At 38.5% G+C, this 27,399-nt stretch overlaps 1 protein-coding gene across 5 annotated transcripts in view; it reads left to right on the forward strand.

The window, feature by feature from the left end:
- The window catches only part of kif1b (kinesin family member 1B), a 220,179-nt gene that overhangs the window by 80,250 nt on the left and 112,530 nt on the right, over positions 1–27,399 (forward strand). For 3 of the 5 annotated variants that reach the window (XM_067970370.1, XM_067970372.1, XM_067970375.1), the window contains 6 exons: positions 977–1,055; positions 1,701–1,843; positions 4,109–4,150; positions 6,827–7,038; positions 21,412–21,491; positions 22,938–23,013. In XM_067970370.1, coding sequence (XP_067826471.1) covers positions 977–1,055; positions 1,701–1,843; positions 4,109–4,150; positions 6,827–7,038; positions 21,412–21,491; positions 22,938–23,013 — 632 coding nt within the window. The remainder of the gene's footprint in view (positions 1–976; positions 1,056–1,700; positions 1,844–4,108; positions 4,151–6,826; positions 7,039–21,411; positions 21,492–22,937; positions 23,014–27,399) is intronic. The other 2 variants (XM_067970371.1, XM_067970373.1) reach the window with 1 other exon arrangement.

The following is a 27,399-nucleotide window of genomic DNA, read 5'->3' on the forward strand; positions in this document are numbered from 1 at the left end:
CAGGCACAGTCTGCTTGATCTAAATATCAGGGGAACATGTGTACATTGGAACCCTAGAACTGTTTGCCTGGTATAGTTTGTTCAAAGTGTACCTATTTTATTCTAACTGCAGTCAAGTGGGATAGGATAATTTGTTCCCAGGTAGGGAGTCAAAGCATTTAAGTCAAACACAAATATCTTGGGGATCATTTTGTGGTATAGGTTTGATGGATGGCTCTGTTTGATTGGCAGTTCTATTTGATTTTGAGAGATACACATTTAATTTCCTTTAGTCAGGTTTTTTGAAGGGTTTTGAAGGGCAAGCATCAAGTCGGCAAGCATCAAGTCAGCAGCCATTCTGAAGCTCAGTGACAGGGACAGGTCAGAGACTCCATAGTGGGTCAGCAACGAACAGACATGTAAGATTAAATAGGGAAGGTGTTTCAAGGGTCATTTTTATATATTGTTCGTGCAGAAGAGACTGTTGTTTTCTATGTCCTGAGGAGATATAGTTAAGTATATATGACTACTATAAATCTTTGTTTGTTGTACTACTCATTTATCTGTTTACTCTTAAATAAATTTGTCTCGTGCTTTATAGCCTAAGCCACAGACTGATGGTCTTTATTATTCTACATTTCCAAAACCAAGGAAACCATGTGGTGGTTCTTGATATAAAATACAGTGGCAAAGCTTCTTTGTTCGACCTCTGGGGCTCAGTATGAAATTTAAATCAACATTTTATTATTTTGGTATGTCGCAAGGACGCAACAGAGTTAGCACTTATGCCTCTCAGTCAGAAGGTCTTGGGTTCAAGTCCCATTTGAGGAGATAAATTAGGTTCACAATCCAGTGCAGTATTGTTGGAAGTATAAAAAATATATATTTTAAAAACCCTTGATTTGGAATAATGAATGAACACTTGGTTATCTGTGTCATTTTGCTACTAGTTTTAACTGTAGGTTTATAGATGCTGATTGTGGCATGTTCCTTTTAGGTGGAAACTCACGTACTGCCATGGTTGCTGCTCTCAGTCCAGCTGACATAAACTATGATGAAACTCTCAGCACTTTAAGGTATATCTGCTTTTAACACACTCCGAGCATAGTATCGGAAGATATCAGGCTGTGTTTGCAATGACTCTGCAGCAAACTAGTTAACTCACATCTCTAGTAGTAGGTTTGAATTCTTAAGAAGACCGTGTTCACTTTGTGATCTTTATCTGACAGCAGCTTCAGTTTTGATACTTGAGTGATGTTTGGTCTCCATTGCTCTACATTAAGAAATTAAGAAAGTATGTAGGGTTTAAAAAATGAAATGAAAGCCTAACTTTAAATCTTCAGAATTCTGTAATGCCACCTTTTCCACATTTTAACACGGTACTAATTTAATTTCAATGTGTCTGGTTTCAGGGTTTTCGCCTGACCACCTTTCCTAATTTTCCCCTGATTGGGCCTTGCTCTAGCAGTTTCATTTTATATGTTGATGTATATTTATATGGAGCTGCACCCTATAGGTTTTTTTGTCCTCTTAGCCTTTTCACCACCCCTTTAGTCATTGATCACCATTTAATGTTTATAAGAGCTCGGAAGAGATTTAATGAAGCTCATGGTGTGGCCATGCATGCAATTGTTAGTCAGTCTTGACACTAGCACCTAGCTTTTTGAGCTAATGTACCATTTCTGGTCATTTTTAACAATATCTGCATTTTTATATTGTAGGTATGCAGATCGTGCAAAGCAGATCAAATGCAATGCAGTGATTAATGAGGATCCGAATGCAAAACTTATCCGGGAACTGAAGGACGAAGTCACAAGATTGAAGGACTTGCTACGTTCTCAGGGTCTGGGAGATATCTTAGACAGTAAGTAGATTAAACACTAAGCATAACCATTTAAGAAATCCCCATTAATTAAAGAGCATCTGCTGCTGTTGTACATGAGGATTGCTTAGAGCAGTGAGTGAAGCCCTCAAATATATCGGGGGGGGAAAAAAAGGAATCTTATTCAAATACCATAATCTTCTATGCTTTTCACCAGGTTGTCAATTAGTCCTAATGTTAGTTTAGAAGTTCTTTCAGTGATGGCTATTTAAGGTCTATGGGATAATCCAATAATCATCTTGTTTTTTGTGTGTGTGTGTGAATGACAGAGTAAGATAATGAGGTCACATGCAATCGAAGTGATAGCATCTCTGATCAAATTCAACTACCATGAGTAATCCCCTTCCCACTCACAGGAAACAATTTTTCATTTTTATCTTATGGTAGTAGCAAAGATAGATACAATACAACTAAAACATATTGTCAGTATTTTGTTTAGCTCTTGTGTGCCTCCTTAGACTATTAGTGCCAATATTTATGCTATCATCATATGGAAAGTATTGCAATGTAAAAGGTATTTTAAAAAAATACAAAGTATTTTTTGTAATGCTGACCATTTCCAGTTCTACATTATGTAAATTCCCCAGGAAGGCTCAACCGTGTGACATGACTATGAAGGTCTTTCTTCTAAAATCAGCATGGTTACTCTTGGTGTGGATTTCTGTGTGCAAGCTGGACAGACTGAGCTATGCAGTAATAACTGCTGCAGAGGATGTTTAAAACACAGTCCCCACTGAGCAGGAGTCTGTAGCATGAATCTGCCTCACGAAGTCTTCTGCTGAAAACTCATTAGTAGTTCTACATGGCATGCTACTGTAATAAACAGGGGACCTAAAGGACACATTGGATTGCAGTTAAACATTGTCCTTCACCCTTCTAGGTTTGTTTTTCACTGCCATTTAATGGAGATCTGCTGATGAAGAATTGAATGGCTTTGTAGACAAAAACTGCAGTTAGAATTTGATCAAATTTAATACATTGTTCATGCACAAAAATGAGTTTCGACAATGCTGCATTGCTTCATTAACTGCTTGTATCTAATATGGTAATTTGACCATCTGATATTAATTTTGTGGCATATTTTCTCTACCAAATGCACCTATTTTTAAGGTGTTCCTTCCTGCAACACTTCTTGAATTTTTTTTAAAGTTGCAGCCTGACGTGGTTTTTATGCCGGGAGCAGTTAAATAACATGATGGAATAATCTATCTGGTCTGCACTATTTCCAATTTGGGGAGGGGGTGGGGATGAAACAAATGGCCAGCAGTGACTCCACTGCAGTTGCCTTAAGGAAGTTTCATTAGTCTGTGATCGGAGGCAACTCTTCTCCTGTTGCTTAAGACATTATATCTCTGGCAAAACTATCAAATATTAGTTTGAAGAACTGAAACTATCTTTGAAGAAAAAGGAGATCAATCTTCAATAACCCATCGAAGAAGATCTATTGTTGATCACAAGAATCAGTCTTGCACATTAATCCAGTACCAACATAAAGCTGAACCGCACCTGATTTAACAAAATTGTCCTTAAAAGTTGAAATATAGCAGAGACCTGCCACAAGTAGAATGTTATATATTAGTGCCTGGGATATAGAAAATGTCATTTCTGACGTGTAAATTTTCTTATGAATTTTAAGGTTTACTTAAATGTCATCTGTATCCCACTCACACATAGTTCCCTATTCTGCTTTTTTCTGCTTTTTGTGATATAGTTTGAGAATATAGGAATTTTAAAAGAAAAATTAAATTTCTTGCATCCCCAAATTCCCATTCCTTAAAAATTGCCTTTTGTTTTTGAGATTGTGATGGTAAGAAAATTTGAAGTGTTGAAAAATCTGAATGCTAATTCAGCACATACAATTAGGAGAATACAACCATTCCTTAATGTATGTGTGTGTGTGCGTGTGCATTTCTTAGTTTAATGTGAACATTTAAATCTAAAGCTTCAGTATCCCCTTTATGAACCAAATGCTTCCAATCTGTTAACGTAAATCTAAAGCCATGTGGGGGACAAAATCAAGCAGAAAACCACATGAACAAGATTATGGCCCATGAAAGAGTTGCATTTTATAAAAGTTTTTAGTGATTTATTTTTGGGCTAAGTCTGTACAGCTCAGAATGAAGGGATACTGCACCTTTTAAATTTTGGTCGAGTGTTTTGCAAGTCTAATGTTCAACTGAAAACGAATATGCCTAAGTTTTCAGAATGACCTTTGACCCTTCTCGTTCTCCTCCTGCATCCCTCCAGTTGAACCAATGGCTGATGATTACTCTGGAAGTGGAATCAAATGTGTGTATACGTGTGTCGGTACTTTCTAATTCTCCTACAAATCTGCTTTAAATCAGCCCCGCTTTAACCCAAGCTTTGCATGCCCAAATCGGTGGTGTCTCCTGCAGGAAAATCCCAGATAGATTTTCTGAAAATTGTCTGTGTTGTCTGCTTACGTATTCTATAAAAGAATGTGGAATAAATGGGATGGTTGGGAATGTGTCCTAAACATATGTGATCCCTAGTTGACTTTGATGTGGGTGAGTGGCACAGACAAAAGTGTTACGTACAAGCTCTGGATTGCCAAGTACATTAACCCTCAGTGAGTGTCTTTTCAGCCTCCAATCTCCCCAGTTTTTTTTTTGCAATGATTTGCAGGTCACACTTATTTTATTTAATGATTTAAGAAATGGGTGGCATCATTTCAGGCTACAATAACTCAGTTGAGCAGTTATTTGACAAGTAACAGTAGATGTGTAATGCAGCTGGTACAAAAATACATTATGTAATGCACCTGAAAGACATTGTCTGAAAAAGTGTGTACCTTCTGAGCTCTGGATGTGCAAAGCAATTTTGGAAGCATTTTCTCTCTCCTGGTAAATAAACAGAATATTTTAAAGTAACATTTTGGCCAATTTTTTTACCCTGTGTTTAAACTATCGAGCAGAGAAGATAGTGACAAGCAAGTAATTTTCTGTAGCATAATCTAGGCAGCCTGATAAACTGTAATATCAAGGCATCAGAACACTTTAGTCTTAGAAGGCAATAATCAAAACAGTGAACATGGGCATGTTATTTTTAAAGTAGTCTTTCCTTCACTAAATGAGGCAGATGATTCAATTATTCAGAGATAGACGGAGTGACAATGTTGCAGTTTAGAACAATCTATCCAGAAGCTCTTGGCTTTGCTCCAGCAGTATTGTAAAATGCTGGTTGGGGTCACCATTTCTTTAGATATTGTAGTGGCCGTCCTTTCCATATGCCAAAGAGCATCGTCCCTACAGTAAGCAAGTTCAGTGTTCTGAAAGAGAGATGCATGGTGGGAATTATCTTGAAAATTGATGCCACTGCTTCTAAAAGCTTTGCCACTATCCACCTGCTAGCTGTTCCGACCCATGGTAACCCCAATAAGGTCACAGGAAATTCTTGAATATTTGAATAGATTGCTGTGTTTTAAAGTTTTGGGTAATAAGTCATTCAATAGCAACAATATTGATCAAAAGTACCTCATAATTTCTCACTGCAGTGTCTGTTGAAATTGCATTATTCATCATTCTTTTATTTATATATAATATTATTGGTATATCTAGGTATATAACTGCCCAATGCTGCAGAGGTTTTGATCCCACATAATTCTCAGATACCAATTTCTCTATTGGTACCTCTTTTTGTGAAGTTATGTTGAACTCTCAGCCACCCATACAGTAGTTGGAATGGAATTACTGCCACTTATTAAAGTGCAGCTTCCCCATAATTTTCTATTTTAGCTGTGCTTTATATAGCCTCCCAACTGTTAATTATATATTTTTCTAACAACACATATACTTTTCGCTGCAAAAGCCCAGATGACCAGTGACTAACAACTGATATATAGCTGTCTGCTCGAACATGTTTTCATTCTTAATGAGGGAGCCTCGATTTACTGATTGTTTGGCACGTGTTAGTGATGTCTAAGTCTCCGTTCTTAAAAATTGGAGGAATTCATGGTTACTTGGCAAATATCGTACATTCCAATCAAGTTGGGGTGGGTGGGAGGACGGGTGGCGGTGGAGAGAGATATATTGGGAGTCGGAAATTGAGGAGTGAGGGCATCAAATGGAGAGATTTGCAGTTTGTCTTGCACATCAGAGATTCAGAAAGTACTTGCAGCAAAAGCTAGTTTTACAAGAATGGACCATCTTTAGCTGAGGAGATACTGATGATCTGAACATAATTGCTGCTACATCAGTGGGTATGCGCTGGCCTGTTTTGAGGGCATCCTCCAAACCGATAGCTTATACAATAAATCAGTTGATGTATTTTCCATGTTTCTGACTCTGTGCACTGTAGAATGATTTGATGCCAAATTTATAAAGATATCAATTTACTTGGCCATTTAATCCAATGTGTTTGCTATTTTCAACACAAAATCTTTTTGTAAGCTTTGTGTGCAAGAGAGAAGTGTCTGTGTTTTAAATGCATGTGTAATTATTTCCTTTGCTATAGCTAACTGCTTTGCCAATCCCTTTATCAGATAGTAACTTAACCAGATCTGCTACTCTGTTTCCTTACTGTCGTTAATACTACACTGATGGTGGTTTTAAAGTCTTAGTGGGACACTCTCATCCAATGACCAAAAAGCCCTGTGCACCTTGGGTTTATCTTTTGTTGACATTATAATGTGGGAGCCACCTCTGCACATTCAGTGTACAGAATTTGATGAATTGAATATGCAGTTGCTTGAATTACAGTAAGGTTAATTCAGATTATGTATGTTTATATATATATACTTCATATATATTACTATGCACATACATATGATTCTTGTTTGTTCTGTTTACTAATACTCTTACCAAAATCAGAATGCATTGTTTTAGAACTACCATCCAGTGTGCATGTCCATTCCATGACCCTGTCTCGTGTGTCTTATGTCTTTCCTTTCCTCTTTCTCTTTCTCTTTTCCCCCTTTTCCCTTGGTCCGCTCCTCCTCTTACTCAGATTTGAAAGAGATACACAACAGTAAACATAAGTACAAACTAGCTTCAGGAAATCAAAGACCTGGCCATTTCTCCACAGCACCCGTGGGTTCACTGACCGCCTCCCCATCCTCGTCTTCACTGAGCAGCCAGGCAGGTATTCAGTCAGTGACCAGCCTGCAAGAGAGAATAATGTCAACTCCAGGTGGTGAAGAGGCCATTGAGCGCTTAAAGGTATGTGGTTAATTTAACATTTTTGTATTTTAACCTTGTAATTTGGATCCAGATACTTTCAAAATTACATCCAGCCTAGATTTTAATTTGCATCAGTAAGGATAAAAGTATTTTCATGTTGAGTCTTGGATACAAACAGCCATAATGTGCAACTTTGATGTAACACTTACCCCATTTAATCTTCCTTACATTTTAACAGTTTACTCTCAAATCTGCTGATGTGATGTGGGCAAATGCACTTCGTAACATTACATTTTTTTCACCATTACACTCTCGTTTCATTTTGCATAATATATTCTGGTAAATTTCCATAGAATTGTGCTTTTTTTTTGTCATTGGACTATCTGTAGGAAATTACAGAGCACAGTTCTGTATTACAGTTGAAGTGATGTCATCCATCCCAGAATGCACTACACAAAGTAACTTGGCCAAGGGAGTGGGGAGGAAAGTAGATTTCTGAACAGTGTTCAGGGCAATAAGAAGAATTTTTTTTAAATGAGTTACTTGTTAAATGTAATGGGGTAGTTTCATTTTTCTTCAAAATAAATTTCTCTCTGAATGAAACATGCACTTAACATTTTAGGGTATTTTGACTAGCTTCTGCCTATACAGCTTTGTAAAAGCATTTATCAGATTTAAGATAACTGATATTAGTTGCCGTGGTGCTTTTTATGGCGCAAATTCATTTAAGAACTGTTTAGTCAGTTGTTGATTACGTAGAGCTCATCCAGAATTTCTATAAGTACTCACCCTTGTGATCTGAAATTTGCAAGGGATAGCAAATTCGTGTCCTTTTTTGAAGCTATTCAAATTAGAAAATATTTCTTGGGTAAGTTCTATCTTAACAAATCTTGCAGGCCATCATTTTAGGAATTAGGCTCCAGTTGCATATTTGAATTTCTTTTAGTCCGACATAATCCTTAGTAAATATCAGTGAAAATGAAGGATTTTGATTCCCATTACACAGCCACGGTGCTTTTTCTGTTTTGTTGCATCCATTGAATATAAAACCTAAAGTCTCTAGCCACTGATGTTTCTCTCTGTGGTAAAAGCGTGTAAAACGGCAATGCAAGGAGGAAAGTAGTCCTCTATGTAAAATTGCCCTCATTGCTGAAGGCCTAAATAAGAACATAAGAAATAGGAGCAGGAGTAGGCCATACGATCCCATGAGCCTGCTCTGCCATTTAATAAGATCACGACTGATCTTCGACCTCAACTGCACTTTCCTGTCCGATCCTCATATTCCTGGATGCCCTTAGTGTTCAAAAACCTTGTCGATCTCAGTCTTGAATGTACTCAATGACTGAGCATCCACAGGCTTCTGGGGTAGAGAGTTCACATTCTGTTTAAGTCTCTGGCTTGAAGACAAGTAGGATCTCTAGTTTGCTACAGCAAGTAAAGTCAGTGTAAATAGTAAAGAATTCAGTATTTTAGTGAGCAAGCCCTAGAAACTGGAACATTCACATGTGGATATTGTTGATTTTCCACTTCTGTACTTAACTGCGCTCAAAGCCCATTAAGTACTTTACCCTTGTATTGTTTTCTGTTCGACCTTTTTCACAACATTGCAGCACAGTCTATGCTAATGCTGCATGGGAAATTTGTTTCAGTTGACTTGAGGTTGACATTTTGCAACTCCAGTATACATTCCTGTATAATCTGTATTTGATGGTGCTGCTTGAGGCAGTAATTTAGCCGGGACAAAAATCATCTTAAGGTAGCAAAAAAGCATTAGATGGACAAAGGTGAGCAAAACAGAAGGGAATGGAATGTGAGTGGGAGAATGTGGATGGAAAATTGGGGAGATGGTTAAGTTCTGAAGTTGCTAAAGTCATTGTTGACACGAAGGGTTGCAGAGTGCTCAGACTGAAGATCAGTTGGGTTTGTTGTAAACGGTAGAAGATCAACTAGCACTTTCAGTTGTTAACCAAATAAACATTCTAAGCTGGGGAGGTATTGTGTTGCATAAAATGAAAAACCTGAGAGGAGTTAACGGCTATAATATATTTCATCTGAACCTTTACTTGTACAGGGCTCATTTTGTTTGTTTTGCCGTAAAAAGAAATTGCAAAAATACTGAAATGTTATCCATATATTTAGCAGAACAGGGCTTGAAAAACCAACTTTGATAAAATTATCCACAGAATTGCTCAGCAGGTTGATCATCTGAAAACTGAAGATAGGTTAAAATTTTGGATGGGACAAATTATTTTACTTTACGCCAGTGACCCTCAATGTAGCAGACTGTGGGTTTTGACCACGTGGAGAGGTGCAGAGCACAGGCTACTTGATTCTCTGCTATGAAGAGAAATACGAAGGTTGAATCATCTTTGCCCAATAGCCATTTCAAGCACAGCATTGCTGAGGTGCCTCGGAGCAGTCACTTGGGTTTTCTCCATGATATGGGTAGAGCTTAGTGGAAACTGGATTGAGGTAAATTGAAGTATAGGGAAAGCTAAGAGAAGAAACCAATCAGGGAGCTGTCATATTTCTTAACGGAATGATCTGACAGGGGACTACTTAACTGAAAAGGATATTCAGTAAAAGAGATTGTGCTGGTATTTTTATTGGCTTTCCATTAATGTAGAAGACTCATAACTCATAGTTGCCACTAGTGAAAGAATACCTGACAGATATCACTGGTTAGTGACTATCTTTATCCCTAAGGGAGTAAATGGCCCTTTGAAATCTTAACCTGACCTTCAGATTAGTTTTGGGACTCCGCATACCTGCTAATTTGTAAATGATCATTCACATATTTATCATTTTGTTTTCCACCTCAGTGCTCCTTTCAGGGTGGTGGAGACTGTCACATAGAAGAAATGTATTTTTAACAGCTGAGTACACACTGCTTTTGTGAAATCTCTAGCGGTCACGCACATTCTTTCTGCATAGCTGTAACGATGTCTTTATATGACTAAACCTTGTAGTGGGAACAATGCTGAATAGGGTATTTAACAGTGAATCACTGTGCAGTGTTACTCTCATGTTGGTCAGTTTAAAATAATTACTGATACCTTGATCTTAGAAAGCTCAAAGTGTAATCCAGTTAATCCAGCAATGGCAGAAGTCTGGGAGTGCACCCCCTGTCTGCCCTGATGGGTAGTGCGAGATTTCATGACATGAGAGGGACCGGGCAACAAGTCAATTTTTAAAAAAAAACACAGGCCTCGCATGTTCTCATTTCTCGGGAACCTTGGTTCAAATCTGATGTCTGCTTAGCTCAGTGGTAGCAAACTCTCCTCTGAATCAGGTTGTGGGCTCCAACCCCACTATAGAAACTTGAGCACATAATCTAGTCTGACTCTTCAGTGCAGTACTGAGGGAGTGCTGCATTGTCGGAGGTGTCCTCTTTTGGATGAGACGCAAAACCTAGGCCCCGTCTGCCTGCTCAGATGGGTGAAAAATGATCCTATGGCACTAATTAAAGCAGATCAGGGGCGGTCTCACGATGCCCTGGCTTATATTTATCCTTTCAAGCAATGCTACCAAAACACAACTAATCATTTGTCTCGTCGTTGTTTGTGCAATGTGCGGATTGGCTGCCACGTTTGCCAACATAACGGTGCCTACACTCCAATAATGTAAATACTTGTCAGTGAAACATTTTGGGATATCCTGAGGATGTGAAAGATGCTATATAAATGCAGGCTTGTTTGTTTGTTGATACATTCTTTCTTAGCCTGGATTGATGGAATGGTGTGCATGCGTGTAGTGCTTCTCGTGCAAGTTGCTAGAAGTTGCCATCCTCATTCAATGTTGTTGGTGTCACTGGTACTCGAGTGAATTTTGTTTTTTTAACAAACGTTACGTGATGACTGGTCTGAATAGGACCCAAATCTTAGCATTTCTGGGGCAGAGTGATGTACCTGCACTTGGCCATTGTCCAAAGCAACGCCACTGAAACCCAACAAATGGGGGAGTTAGAGGGAGATAGGAGCCAAGGTTAAGCAAATAAATGGCATTTTTTGGTTTCTAATCTTGAAAAAGTGATCCCAGTTTCAAAGCCTAGCCTCTCTGGTCATTTTATTTCAATTTGAAAATTACTTGGGAAAAGTAGTTCCTCTATAATTAGCTCAGGATAGGGTATTGCAAAGCTTTATCTTGAAAAGTTCCTTTTACAGCAGTCTTTCACCCCTGCATTTGATAGTATTTAGCGTGTGCAGTGCCTGACCTGGGATGCTTTGATGCTGGTGTTGGGTGAGAGATGTTTGACTTCACATCCTTCACCTTGAGCATTAAAGCAAGCCAGAAATTAAAAACGGAAAAAAACTTGCTGAACCTGTTTATCTTTTTGTATTATATTAAAAAAAGAGCCATACATTCAATGCAGATTTCAAAGTGTAGCAATTCAGGTACTGTGATGCAACCTTACGTTTAATTTAAATAATGGGACTTCAGAAAGCAACGGGGGAGTTGATGGGATGTGTAGTTAATCAGTTCCAACATTGAATGAGAAAATGCCATTTCATTTTGGAAACTGACGTGCAACTGACGTCGGAGCTGTTAAACCAATTTAATTTGGCAAAATTGAAGATCAGATAACTGGTGTTTTTGTGTTTGGATTTTGATATATTCCCAGTTACGTTATTATTGTATTTTGCATCACTTCAGATCTCTTAGTGGGGTGGAGGGATTATTCTTGGCCACTATCTTTAAAAATTGCTTTGTGACATGGAAGTAGAAAGATTTGAATATTCTATTGTGATTGCCCACTTCTTCTGATTCCAGAAATAGTGTTCAGAATTACACTAATCAGCGCCTCCTTCCCATGAATGTCATTCAGTGCTATTTCTAGCTTTCAAGTTAGACTAAGTGTGAGCATAACTAACTTTGGAAATCAGAACCTTTGTGAAGCTGGGTTGATAAAAGGTTTTTTACTATAATAATTTTCACTATATACGCACGAATGAAAACTATTTTGGTGCACCCTTTGTTTGCAGTATGCTGCGTATTAGCTTTATCAATGTATAAGTGTTTTGTCCAGCTGTAAAATATTCCTGCTGGCACAGACTCATTCACAGACTCCTAATCACAAACATCACTCTGTTCTGTGTCAGTGGACCATAACTAACCCTTTCAGTGCATCTTTGAAAATGGTTTACTGCAGTATGCTGCCAGAAGAAAGGATTCAATTGTTTTGGGATTCAAATGTTTTCGACTGTGTTTTGCAGCAGATATCTTGTTTCGTCTTTTCTTTCCCTCCTCCCCTCCCCCTCCCCCCACTTGCAAATATTACAGTGCTAAAGTGGTTTGCACATCAGGTGGGAAGAGTAGTGTTTCAATGATGTATCTTGTTGCCTTTAATACTTGTTGCCACAGCAACTGGAGACCATGCCTTGTAGTCCCTTGACAGTGAATCTGTCACTGCATGATGTCATTTCACTGGAAGATGAAAATAACATTTCAAGGCAGATGTAAATTAAGGTTAGAGGGAGACTATTGCATTTTTACAAATTACAGTTTCACAAGCCCATATTAAAAAAATAAGAGCCTTTATGGTTTAAAGGCCTGTTCTCAACAGGGCATCTTTGCAGCTATGTATGATGCACTTAATTTAAATCTCTTGTATTTATGTCATGTATGTTAAATTATAGAGCATGGGCATAATGAGTTCCTTATAACCAATACTCCAGCGCAATCGGTAATTAAGATGAGCCAAGTGTACCATGCACAGAATTGTTATGGTGTACAGCATCAAATGGGAGAAGCTCAAATCCAATATTTCAAAAAAATTTAGTGTAACATTTAAACAAAATGTACTTGAATAAGGTGGTAATAATGTAGCCATTTCAGCCCCTACCTACAACCCCCCCAGTGCCAATGAAGCCCTAAAGCCCTCATCCAGGCCTTCATCACCTCAAGACTCGATTTTTCTAAATTTCTCACCACCGCCCCCCCACCCACCAGAAGTCAACCCTCTAAAACATACAACTCCTTCAAAAATGCCATTGCCCACATCCCCACCAACACAAAAGTCCTGAACTTACATTGCTCACATCCTCTCTAAGCTCCGCTGGTTCACTGTGCCTCAGTGAGTTGACTTCAACATTTTTGTCCTCACTTTCCAATTCTGCTCTGACACTGGGCGCCAATTGTCCAGCCAGCACACTCATTACTCAGGAACTCCTTACCCAGTTCCCCTCTGCCTTGCCACCTCCTTCTGTGCTTTCTGAAACCTCGCAAATCCCTTCTCTTTGCCTGTGCTGTGACCCCTACACACCCTGAATAGCGGCTTTCCCTTTTCCTTCCTGTTTGGCAATCATTGTTTCTTTTCAAAATACTATGATAGGTTTCCTGCACATGAACATTATAGAAACGCAAATAGTTATATATATTTGGAATGTTATTATTTCTTCTCATTTCCTCAACCAACCTCAAGTACTTATTAATGTTTGGTTGGGGTATGTTAGAGCGTTCTAAAATACTGTTGTTACTTTGAACTTAAATGTATCTTGGAGGAAATATTAATTCTCATTTATTCCATTGAGAACTTGCACTGTAATTATTCATCAGCAGGAAATTCATCAAAAATTACTGATGCCTAAGGCTGCTATTCCACAGATTCCTTTTTATAAATACTCTGCCTGATTTAAGTGCCATATCTTTGTTTTATGCTCCCCATTTCCTTCTATGTTGGGATTACCTCCCGCTCCCCCACCCCCACAAAAAAAGTCTGAACCTTATCCCTCCTTCCGATAGACTTGAGACTGTTTGTGCTGGGCAGTAATGAGTTCACTGTGAAAGGGATGCTTATTGTTTGAAGTCGAACCTGCTGGAAATACACAACGGGTTGGTCAACATCTGAAAGAAAGACGGCTTGATGTTTTAGATGAGACCTTTAAAGAGTACCTCCTTGTGCCTGATCTTGATTCAACTGATTGGGTTGTTATGCTTTGGAACATTTGGCATCTGAAATTTTGTTGAATGACTCTGCCTTATCCATCGAGGAAAAAATAGTGAGGATCAAAACACATTTGACTGTCTTCTACCTCTAGATTGTGTGTTTCAATAACTGATGAAAGAGGCATTCCATGTTGGAACTGGTTATGGAGTTAGGCAACTGAAAAGGCAGGGAAACCAAATCTTCTACTGAAGCATTTCTGTCTTTTGGCTAATGCTGGAGCAGTTCTTCTTATTACACCGGGGCTGTGAGGTGATGGATTTCAGCTGTTTGGATGGGTTACGGCAGTTTAAGCACTAAATATAATCTCCGTGCTAGGATAAAATCTGAAGCTTTTAACTGGTGGATGGGATGCCAATGGGAACTTCCTTCCTGAAAGTGTTCCAGTTGGCCTGGTAATACAGCCAAAGCTTATGTTGGTATTCATTTCAAGATACCAGTGAATGGCAGCTTTTATCAATGGTATTTGACAGTGAACATGGATGATGAATGCAGATGCATCTGTAGTCAAAAGGACTTTCCTCTCCTTGAAGTATTTCTATTCAGAGATACTTGATATTCAATCTTGCCGGCAAGACGTTGCTATTACCCAATTCTGTCTAGCTGGCAAACTCATTTAATTCTTTAACACATCTTATATCCCTTGTATTAAGTAACACAAATGAAGCCTTCAGATCAATGACTCTACCCTAAACATGCACAATTGGACTAAGGTGGCTCCAGACTGTAATTCCTTTTGTCACAAAGGGTATATAAGGGGTGCTATAGTTTGAAAAATTATTTTTAGGGCAATCTTGCAGTATTTATCTGCCTAGAGATTAGGCTGAAGGTGAGTATGAGGTGGTTAGGTCTATCTAGTTGGCAAATTATTCAAATTGAATTGAAATTTTATTATTCCAAGATAATTTTAGCTACATAATTCTAATAATGCAATCATAGCTTCTGATGTTTTACTGGAGTGATTCAATCTTTTACTCTAGATTTTATTTCGAAGGAAGTCCAGTATATATTTTGCAATCTCCAATATAAGTTATGCAACAAAGCAGAATGGCAAAAAAAAACCTCACTTGGAGTGTTTAGTTCATAGCCAGTTTTACACCAAAATGCAAAGCTGCCTCGATACATCTATTGCCAACACTGACCTTGCTTCATCACTCATTGCCTATTGGCACCTGTTGTACATTTGGGCTTTACAGCGCTTTCAACTTACCTGAACAAAAGTTTTGTAAGAGCTACCACTCTTTGTATTGCATATTAGGCACCTCAAATCTTTATTGCAAGTACCAAGAGTAACCTATGCTGTGGTTACCAATGGCAATTGGGATGAAGAGTGAGAGAGAGCTGTCATCTGGATCTGGTGCAGCAATGAGTAACCTATCAATTCACAAACGTAGAAGCTACTTTAGTTTGACATATTCTTTTCAAACATCAAAGCTGTAGTGTCACTTCCAATGTAGAGCATTTACTTCATAAACACTGCAAATTAATATTTATAATGTTCAAAATGTGCATTCAGAGGGTTATTTTGACATGCATTACTTGCTTCATATTTTAAGTAAAATTAAGGAATGTTTTTTAAATCCAATGAATTGTTATGCAGGTGTAGTGCAAAATGTACTTCTTTATGAACTTTTGTACACCCATTAACTCCCTTCACCACCGGCACATTGTGGCTGCAGTGTGTACCATCCACAGGATGCACTGCAGCAACTTGCCAAGGCTTTTTGGACAGCACCTCCCAAACATAAGAACATAAGAGAACATAAGAAATAGGAGCAGGAGTAGGCCAATCGGCCCCTCGAGCCTGCTCCGCCATTCAATAAGATCATGGCTGATCTGATCCTAACCTCAAATCTAAATTCATGTCCAATTTCCTGCCTGCTCCCCGTAACCCCTAATTCCCTTTACTTCTAGGAAACTGTCTATTTCTGTTTTAAATTTATTTAATGATGTAGCTTCCACAGCTTCCTGGGGCAGCAAATTCCACAGACCTACTACCCACTGATTGAAGATTCTCCTCATCTCAGTTTTGAAAGAGCAGCCCCTTATTCTAAGATTATGCCCCCTCGTTCTAGTTTCACCCATCCTTGGGAACATCCTTACCGCATCCACCCGATCAAGCCCCTTCACAATCTTATATGTTTCAATAAGATCGCCTCTCATTCTTCTGAACTCCAATGAGTAGAGTCCCAATCTACTCAACCTCTCCTCATATGTCCGCCCCCTCATCCCCGGGATTAACCGAGTGAACCTTCTTTGTACTGCCTCGAGAGCAAGTATGTCTTTTCTTAAGTATGGACACCAAAACTGTATGCAGTATTCCAGGTGCGGTCTCACCAATACCTTATATAACTGCAGCAATACCTCCCTGTTTTTATATTCTATCCCCCTAGCAATAAAAGCCAACATTCCGTTGGCCTTCTTGATCACCTGCTGCACCTGCATACTAACTTTTTGATTTTCTTGCACTAGGACCCCCAGATCCCTTTGTACTGCAGTACTTTCCAGTTTCTCGCCATTAAGATAATAACTTGCTCTCTGATTTTTCCTGCCAAAGTGCATAACCTCACATTTTCCAATATTTTATTGCATCTGCCAAATCGCCGCCCACTCACCCAGCCTGTCTATATCCCCTTGTAGGTTTTTTATGTCCTCCTCACTCTCCACTTTCCCTCCCATCTTTGTATCATTTGCAAACTTTGATATGTTACACTCGGTCCCCTCCTCCAAATCGTTAATATAGATTGTAAAGAGTTGGGGACCCAGCACCGATCCCTGCGGAACACCACTGGCTACTGGTTGCCAGTCCGAGAACGAACCATTTATCCCAACTCTCTGCTTCCTGTTCGATAACCAATCCTCCACCCATGCCAGAATATTACCCCCAATCCAGTGATTCTTTATCTTGAGCAATAATCTTTTATGTGGCACCTTGTCGAATGCCTTCTGGAAGTCTAAATACACTACATCCACTGGTTCCCCTTTATCCACCCTGCACGTTATGTCCTCAAAGAACTCAAGCAAATTTGTCAGACATGACTTTCCCCTTTGTAAAGCCATGCTGACTTTGTCCTTTTAAATTATGTTTATCCAAATGTTCTGCTACTGTCTCCTTAATAATATACTCCAAAGTTTTACCCACCACAGATGTTAGGCTAACTGGTCTATAATTTCCAACCTTCTGCTTACTACCCTTTTTAAATAAGGGTGTTACATTAGCAGTTTTCCAATCTGCCGGGACCTTTGCCGAGTCCAGAGAATTTTGGAAAATTATTACCAAAGCATCCACAATCCCTACTGCCACTTCCCTCAAGACCCTCGGATGTAAGCCATCAGGTCCAGGGGATTTATCCGCCTTGAGTCCCATTAATTTACTGAGTACCAATTCCTTAGTGATTTTAATCGTATTTAGCTGCTCCCCCCCCCTAGAACCCCCTGTTTGTTCAGTGTTGTGATATTCTTAGTGTCCTCTACCGTAAAGACTGAAACAAAATATTTGTTCAGCATTTTTGCCATCTCCGTGTTTCCCACCATTAATTTCCCAGTCTCATCCTCTAAGGGACCTACGTTTGCCTTAGCCACCCTTTTTCTTTTTATATAACTATAGAAACTCTTGCTATCTGTTTTTATATTTTTTGCTAATTTATTTTCATAATCTATCTTCCCTTTCTTAATCAACCCTTTAGTTACTTTTTGCTGTCTTTTGAAGACTTCCCAATCTTCTATCCTCCCACTAAGTTTGGCTACCTTATATGTCCTTGTTTTTAGTCGGATACTATCCTTAATTTCTTTACTTAGCCACGGATGGCTGTCATTTCTTTTACACCCTTTTTTCCTCAGTGGAATATATATTTTTTGAAAGTTGTAAAATAACTCCTTGAATGAACACCTCTGCTCATGTACTGCCTTACTCTTTAATCTATTTTCCCAGTCCACTTTAATCAATTTGGCTCTCATACCATCATAGTCTCCTTTATTCAAGCTCAGTATGCTTGTTTGAGAACCAACCTTCTCACCCTCTAATTGGATATGGAATGTAACCATGTTATGGTCACTCATTCCAAGGGGATCCTTAACTAGGACATTATTAATTAATCCTGGCTCATTACACAGGACCAGGTCCAAGGTTGCTTGCCCCCTTGTAGGATCAGTTACATACTGCTCAAGAAATCCATCCCTAATACACTCAATAAACTCTTCCTCAAGGCTGCCCTGCCCAATTTGATTTGTCCAGTTAATATGATAGTTAAAATCCCCCATAATTATAGCTGTTCCCTTATTACATGCCCCGACTATTTCCTGATTCATACTTCTTCCAGCAGAGTTGCAACTATTTGGAGGCCTATATACTACGCCCACTAGTGTTTTTTTCCCCTTATTATTCCTTATCTCTACCCAAACTGTTTCATTATCCTGATCCTTTGTCCCAATATCATTTCTCTGTATTACAGTGATTCCTTCCTTTATTAACATAGCCACCCCACCTCCCCTTCCTTCCTGCCTGTCCTTCCTGATCGTTAAATACCCTGGCATATTTAATTCCCAGTCGTTGTCACCCTGCAGCCATGTTTCTGTAATGGCCACAAGATCAAACCCGGGACCTCTACCACCTAGAAGGACAAGGGCAGCAGGCAACTGGGAACACCACCACCTGCACGTTCCCCTCCAAGTCATACACCATCCCGACTTGGAAATATATCGCCGTTCCTTCATCATCTCTGGGTCAAAATCCTGGAACTCTCTACCTAACAGCAATGTGGGAGAACCTTCACCACACGGACTGCAGCGGTTCAGGAAGGCGGCTCATCATCACCTTCTTAAGGGCAATTAGGGTTGGGCAATAAATGCTGGCCTTGCCAGTGACACCCACATCCCATGAACGAATTCTTTTAAAAATTAAGCCTAACTACAATGAATACTAAGTACATTGGGTAGGGATATAATGAAGTAACACCAGGGGCAGTGTTCGGACCATGCAATTGCACAAGGCCCCAAGCTAGTCAGGGGCTCCAAGCAGATGCAGTGAAAGGACACTGTACGCAATGGTAATAGCTGATTATTTTGTCAACTGTTCTTGCATTACCCATCACAAACATGCCTTCTCACGATCATACACTTGTGGATTTCACACCAGATTAAGTAGGTAGTATTATAGTACCATTGCCTCGTAAAAGGTACGGGCACCAAACTGAACCTTTGCCCAGGGACCCCCGCAAGGGAAACCCTTACTGCACTGCGTAGCACTGCAGTCCTGATGGTGCACTAATTCTAACTGCCAACAAAGTATTCTGAGATCATTAGTACCCGATTCATTTCTTTTTAGAAATGAATGCTGAGGTGTACCTGAAACCATGTAGCTACCAAAAAGTATTTTGTGTGTGTAAGTAAAATATATAATTTCATCTCGTCCACATTTTATCTGTCACACTTCCTAAGTCTCAGTTCAGCTGCACGTTGTAACTTGAGCAAATTTTCTGTGTTGCACTTGCTTGGTCAAAATTTCATAGTAATTAAAACAACGACAAATCAGAATTGAGTAGGTAGGGAATGAACGAATCAAACAAGGGGAAATTGACTAAATAAACTTACAATAAGTAACTGCCAAGGGTGTAGGAAAACAAATTAAGCATGAGCAGTCAAAAAAAAACTATAAACAGAAGGCAATTGAATTGCTCCAGACATTTTTTGAAAATCCTTTCTGCTGCCTGTGTTGGTTACACAGCTGAACTGAGGACTTACTACTGGAAATAAGGTTTGTAGCACAATAGACATCAAATGCAAAATTTGCAAGAACATTTTTGAACTTGCCTATAAAATAAATGTTTCTGTGCTTGAAGTACCCGTGGCAATATTTCCATCGGAATACTGTGCCTGTGTGAGAAGCATCAAGTTCAAGCAGATTTCCCAACACGGCACTGCAAGCCGAAGAGACTCAAACTAACAGGCTGGAGATTCCAGGATACTAGAAAGTGATTGTGAGATTGGCCAACCAGAACATGCCAGGACTTCCTGTTTATGCACCTGCGCACTGTCAATAGAAAATTACTGAGAGCAAGCACCCCTCTTTCTCCCGCCCCCACCCCCCCCCAAACAACCATTTTTGGGAGTAACTGAACTTTTTTTTGCATAAATCAGAGCAAGTTAAAGCATGGATTCAACTTTTTCCAGGTAAATTTGAAAGGAAAAACAAGTGTGCTGTATGCTAACTGATGTTCAGCAAGCACATTGAGAGCTCAGCGTACACACTGTTAGAGCGGAAATTGGTGAGTGGGAATGGATTCTGACCAAAACTTTATATTTTCTAATGTGTTTTAAATGGTTTACAGCAGCTGCAATTTTTATTTGTTTGTATGAACTGTCTTTTTGAGGTTTGAGTATAATCAGTAGCAAGTTCGGAAAGGACTGTAGCATTATTCAAGTTTGGAAAGAGGTCCTGAAAAACTGCTGCAACCATTTAGATAGAATACACTCTAAAATATAAATAATGGCTCAGAATTCTTTCCCACTTAATAGTTTTCTCTTCAACTGTATCTGTGTTGGGCTTGTTTACTGAAGTTGCAGGACATTATTGTAACTTGTATATAGTATATATATCTTTTTGGCTCAAAGTACCACTGCGGAGAGATTTGGTAGAGCAGGAAAGATGCAAATTAGTTTAATCTCCCGTTTTATGTACTTTTTGACACTGACAATAAAAGCCCACACCCTAAGTAGATGGACAGTGAGGAGCTGCTCCCACCCCCCAACCCTGTTAAAGGCAGACGTTTATTTGTCCAAGTGTGGTATGTAAGGAACAAATTTAATTGTCTATCTGCATTAAGTAAGAAAAACCCTAGAAAACACTTATTTCATGGGGTGATCTTTTACAAACTTCTTTCCAATGCCGTTCATGGAGATGTGCAAACCTTGCAAGAGTGCGACTGTTCGTGTTCCATGAGCAATGACATTGAGATCTGCTAGTAATTAAGGAAGGAAATCCAAGCAAATCATCAGAATGTGGTGATTGTTTTCAGAATAAGTCTTGTTCCCCACTTACTAGGGCAATTCTTGGTATGTGCTACGTATGTGAAGATTCCACTTTCATATTGTAATGAAAAGACATCCAACCAAAGTACTGCTTCGTTCCAATATAAAATATAGGTAGTTACTAAATTGTGAGAAATTACTAACCTCCAAGTCGGTGCCTATTTCTTGGTTTTTAAGTATAGAACCAGCAAGCAATCTTAATTTTAAAAAAAAGTCGTATGCAGGGAATTTTGAGCAAAGAATGCAATCTCATCCAAAGATTTGTGCCGTTTATATATTGAATGTGTGAGTCAATGGCATTTGCCTCCAAGAATGAGATCCTTTGGTTATTTTTTTTTCAGTGACAGATTTGGCTAATTAGATCTGTTATGCCTTAATAAAACGTGAAGAAACAGGTGATACTTCTTAATGGCTGAGTTTTAAATACATCCGTCTATTTGCAGGAATCAGAAAAGATCATCGCTGAACTGAATGAGACCTGGGAGGAGAAGCTTCGCAAAACCGAAGCAATCAGGATGGAGAGGTCAGGGCCTTTCTTTCTTCAAAACTTTTATTTGAAAGCTACTTTGCAAAAAAGAATTTGCTTTTAATCCTGTAGAATTTGCTGTAATCTAGCTATTCAGCACCTCTATAAATACTGAACCTATGATATTCTTCTATGGTTAAAAATCTGAGTAAGTTACACCACTGTTCGTCATCCTTCTATTTTTATAATTGCTGTTTGGTTTTTAATAAAAACCTTGCTCACACCATATTCTAAGTCCCTTCCCTATATTTAGAGAGTTACAAAAGTAATTTTTGCAGCAGATCTTAGACATAAATATTCTGCTCAAGTTTAAAAGTACATTTTTGGGGTTTTTTTTAATAGATAAATCTGGCACCCTGCAAAATATCGTTTGGCTTTCCGAACTTGCAAATTTCATTCATTTTCAAAGTTATTCTGTTTGACCTAGATATTGGCCCAGTGACCTTCAAGATAAGGACAAGAATGAGATAACAACTTGCTGTACTACAAGTCCAAATTGCTTTTTAGATACGGATTTTCATTTTGTGTTCCTGTATTAATAAAGTGACTTTCATTGGCCCCGCCCCAAAAAATCTTCCCATAATTATGCAGTCAGTGCTGGTCCGCATTGGTTAGAGATTGAAGTTGACGACAAGTGGATGATACCTTAAATTTCAAAGTAAAAACTGTTCTTTGCTGTTGCTTATATCACATATTTTCTCATGATCAGGATCACTGAAACTATTTGATCCTTTAACTGATGGCCTGGAAAACAGGCTACAATTTGCTGATTTTAGGTTGACAAGTAACTGTATCGAAAGAAAATTTAAAAAAATAAGAGTGCTATTTTCAGTTAATATGAGGCAAGCGTTTCAACCACTTTTTGGAAAAATATATAATCAAGTTCTAAATCTTCTCTCAGCTAATGTTCAACTTGAGATCCTCTTTCTGCAACTGCAGTTATAGTAGGCATTTCTGCAGTTACTATTTTGATACAAAATTTACTTAAAAAGATGCCGTGTGGATGTTTTATACTTTATGATGAAAGTTGTAGATAGATGATATGGTTCCACAACTACAATAAATTCAACTTGATTTTTCATTTGTTTTAAAGAGCACTTCTTGTACTGATGCATTGTAGCTGTTTAAAATGTTTTTTCTTAATGTGCTGAAATTCCCTATTTTGATGTACATTCTTTTGTTTCATGTAATAAATGCAGTAGTTGAGGATATCAAACTAACATTTTTGTAGCTCTGGCCATGCTGAATTTTCCATTTGAAATCCAAGATGTCTTTTTCAGTAAATCCTCAAACATTTTCTCCTTTTTGCAGAGCTCCCCAGTTGTTTTGATTCATTGCCTTGATCATTCTCATTTGTTGTGGCACCTTAATCAGAGATGTTTGTTAAGCTGAGCCAAAACCATTCATTAGCAGCTCACTGGTATGACATTTCTTTAATTCTAGAGAGGCCCTTTTGGCTGAGATGGGAGTTGCTATACGAGAGGATGGCGGCACTTTGGGAGTTTTCTCTCCAAAAAAGGTAGACTCCTTGTATAAAGTGTTCTTTTTATGTGAAACAATAAGCTGGCACATATGTCTATACAAAAGTTAATCACATGATTACTTTATTCAGTTGCGTCATCTACTTGTGTAACTCTTTGCTTTTTAATTTTCCTGAAGCTTATCTTTTTTGTGCAGTCACTGTTTTGGTTTCTGTCACTCATTTACTTGCAATGGTTACATTTTGCACACCATTCATACTACTGCTTCACATTTTGTGTTTAATAATTTGCACTGGTGTGTATTGGCCAAAAGTCAGGGTGTTAGAAATGCTTAGAGGATATTATAATTGCATTCATATAACACTGCCAAATGATATATTATTCCATCAATTATTTCGTAGTGTATTGGTGAATGTGGAAGGGGCTGATCTTCATGTTTGTCCAATATCTCCGTAATCACACTATGAATAGTAGTGTTCCATTTGTTTTATGGTTTTGTTTTTCAAAAAAAAATGTTCCCACGTTTGATGCCTATTCTTTTAGGTTAGATTATTTACTGAAGTTATCACTTCCTGAGCATTGATAAAGCATAAGCTAAATCACAGTGCAACACTGGATTACTTTGAGTGGAAAAGACGCAAAATACACAAGCATTTTGAGCATCAGTGGTTTGAGTATCACTGTGTGAATTATACAGAAAATATTCAATTATAGGCACATTAATAATGTGATCTAAAAAAGATGGGCAGAAACTTCAGTTTTTATAAATTCTAAATTTTATTGAAAATTCAGGTTTGCAATATACTTGGTTCCCATGGTGAGGAGCTGCTTTATGGTCTGTTGTGCTATTGATGGTGTCCTGCTTGCTTGTGACTTTTACACATCTGCACTTTAGGTGGGCGAGTTGTGCAGGGCCTTTTAACCATTTCCACAAGTAATAGGGAATAATATTGTCCACACTTTAATCTTTACTATTGTGAAGTTACTATGCAGGGAATTATAAAAATAATACTTACATTATAACTTCATTTTTTAAAACCATTATTATCTTGAGTGTAAGGACAGGACAGGAACTTAAGCCATTTGTGTGCACAGCAGTGCAAAGCCATTGAATTATTTGTTTGTCATTGTCATATTCTTGAACTTTACATTTTGTTCTTGTTTTCTACCATCGCATCCTGTTCAGATTTACAACCGGACATCATCTGAGTTGTTTGAATCAGATGAAATATTTACTCCTAAAGAGGTTGGTTTATGACATTAAGTTCATGAGTCTGAGACTAAACTTAATAGTGGTAAAACTTTCGCAGTGGTATTACCATTTGTGAAAATGTTTTATTGAGTTTGTAAGTTTTTTAAAAATGCACTTTTCCCCTTTTCAGTCAAAGCCATGCTTTTTTTGTGCTATTGCCGTCTATTTGGAGGAGCAAATAGAGGCAAATAAGTCATTAACTTCTCCTTGGCTTCCAATATAAAGGTTGTCCACTTATGTTATCCATTCATTATGTTCTTGTGGTTACATACCCAGCCCTAAGCCCTGTGCTTTTTCCTCCAACTGCATGGACGTCATAGATTTCGAATGCCAGCTAAATTTTCATGTCGAGTGTGTCAATGGGAGTGTTGAGTCTCTGCTTGCCATTAATAAAAAAAAATCAAAAATGAGTTGTAAATGTTCCCAGGCAGTCCGTTTGGACTGGGAATATTTTTAATTTGTGTTTCACACCTGAATACTGTTGTACTATTCATTGTGATGCTCAGATGGTGAGAGACTCCCTACCTTCTGGAGGTGGTCTGACGCCATTCTCCTGCCCGAGTTATAGCACCGTTCTTGTGCTGTTATATATCACTACAAAGTGGTAATGTAACTGGCCCATTGGGTTGATGTCATGGTGGCCTTCCTTATAAATTCAGGTAACATTTTATACTCAATTTCAGTGTGCTAGAAATGGCCAGCTCTTCTGCACAAGGCTCTCTTTCTTTCTCTCATTTCCTCTTCTTTCTTTAATAGAATATGATGAAAAAGCTATAGGATATATGGTTTGTGACCTTTTAAAAGCTCAATTTACTTGTTGGCTGCCAGCAGAACTGAAGGCTATTTTGAAATTATCCGTGGCAGTAATGTCACTGGTTGGCACAACAAAAGAGAGAACAGATTCTAAGTAGGAAAGTCAGATTATCTTGCCCTTCCTTCCTTCTCATTGTTCAAGTGCCTTGGGGAATCTGAATTGCAGTAAGCAATTTGGACAAGTCAAACAGAGCCTGCTGTGAAGTAATTGAGAGAAAATTAAAATTGAAATTTGTACTTTTCTTCAAAGAGAGATTCTGTCCTGTATTTTTAAATGATATTTACTGCAGAAAGATAGATACTTGATTTAAAATAAAAACAGCAACTGTAAAAGATGTACGATTTTGCTGTTTTGCCCTGAATGGTACTTTCTGTGCTCATTGAATTCATTGTAATTTTAACGTCTTGGAATTTTTTTTCAGAAGAAAGATCTTTGTAAACAATTTGATCTAACTAAGAAATTATAGTGTATTCGTCCAATTTGAATTTTTCAGGTGTAGCAGGGTAGAGGGAGGATATAGGGGGGAAAATGGTAGCAGGGAGCAGAGTGGGAGGAGGGAGAGGAGGGGAGGGAAGGGAAAAGGTAATGGGAAAGGGTGAAGGGAAATAAAGGATTAGGGAAGAGGAAGGGAGGGCCATGAAAGGAAATTTCAGATCAACAGTGGTAGGGGTTGGGGGACAGAACTGTCAGTTATGGGAGAGGGAGAAATACATCCCATTTCGGGGAGGGGGGTTTCTGGGGTGTGAGAGAGAGGTTGAGGACCAAATTTTGGCTTGGTGGGGAGAGATTGCAGGCTGAGAACCTGCTCATGGGAGAAGATGGACAACCGAGGGCTGAACAGTTCCTCACAAACAGAGCAGGATTTATAAAAGAGATTCAAACAGAAGAGTCCTGTCTGTTCATTTGAAGGCTGTCATGTAATGTTCGGACAGTCTCCATTGTATAGGATTGCTCACAGTGCCACCTACAAGTGCAGTTCCATTAGAATCTTGACATCATTCAATGCTTCTAATATATTATAGATGCATTGTTTTTGCCACTTGATATAACAAAGTTGCTGCCATTATTTGAACAAAAATTAGCCCAATTGGAAATGTTGGTTGAATACTCTCTTAATTTGCAGTTTAAATCTAAGAATTGATTTATGTTGGTGAAAAAGTGAAATGATGCAGTTTAATTTTCTTATAGATCCCTTACATAGAACTGTATCAACCTTGGTTCAGTGATAGCACCCTTGCCTCTGAATCAGAAGGTTGTCTGTTCAAGTCCCACTCCAGAATCTTGAGAACATAATCTAGGCTGATACTTCTGTTCAGTACTGAGGGAGTGCAGGACTGTCAGAGGTGCTGCTTTTGGATGAGATGTTGAACCATGGCCCCATCTACCCTCAGGTGGATCCTGTGGCACTATTAAAGAGCAAGGGTGTTATCCCAGTGTCCCAGAACCACCAATAACAGATTTTCTGATTATTTACCTCATTGCTGTTTGTGGGACTTTGCTGTATGCAGATTGGCTGCCAAATTTCCCTACATTACAACAGTGACTGCACTTCAAAACTATTTAATTGACTGAATTTTTTTGGCTGTCCTGAGGTTGTGGAAGGTGCTGTATAAATGCAAGTTATGTCTTTCTTAACTGCAGCAATTATGACTCTTGCATAACATGCTTAAAATCTGGAAACCTGGAAGAGATTGTGACTAGTTTTTTAAATCTAGCTTTTAAAGTCTAAAATTGGGATACTGTTGCTTCTAGTGTCTGGATATTTGGGCTTAAGTGTGGCAAAAAGTGCAATTTTGTAAGAAACATAGTGACATTTAGATTCTCAAAGGTGAAGTCTTGGCACACAATTAATTTGTGTTTTCTCCAACTGTATCTAAAGAAGAACTGCATTTAATTTTACTAGATTGTCTGGTGGAAACTGCATAAACCATAGGCTTCTAACCAGCACAAAGCTTTCAGAGCCACAGATATGTCTGCTGATGTGAGATATTTCTATTATGATCATCAATTCTTTGACATTCCCATTCAATGCAATACACATTACAAGAGATGTTTTCAAATCTACACCTTCTGGGCAAATTCCCATGGTTACGCTGAAGCTTTTGTTAGTGCGCAACAATATAACTTTGAGTACACCTATGGGGCTTACATGTGAATATTCTGTACATGACTGGTAGGCAGAATGCAAATGCAATATATACTGTCTGATTAACTGACGGAAATGGATTAAGATTGGCATTGTGGTTCTTCCATTGTGGTTCTTCCGACTGTATGATGCAATTTTATATTGCAGATACCAATTTGACATTGGTATCTGTTTTGGAGTTGGTAAACCAGCGGGAAATCATGGTTCTCAAA

This window comes from Heptranchias perlo, chromosome 32 (assembly GCF_035084215.1).
Source record: "Heptranchias perlo isolate sHepPer1 chromosome 32, sHepPer1.hap1, whole genome shotgun sequence".
NCBI classification, from domain to species: domain Eukaryota; kingdom Metazoa; phylum Chordata; class Chondrichthyes; order Hexanchiformes; family Hexanchidae; genus Heptranchias; species Heptranchias perlo.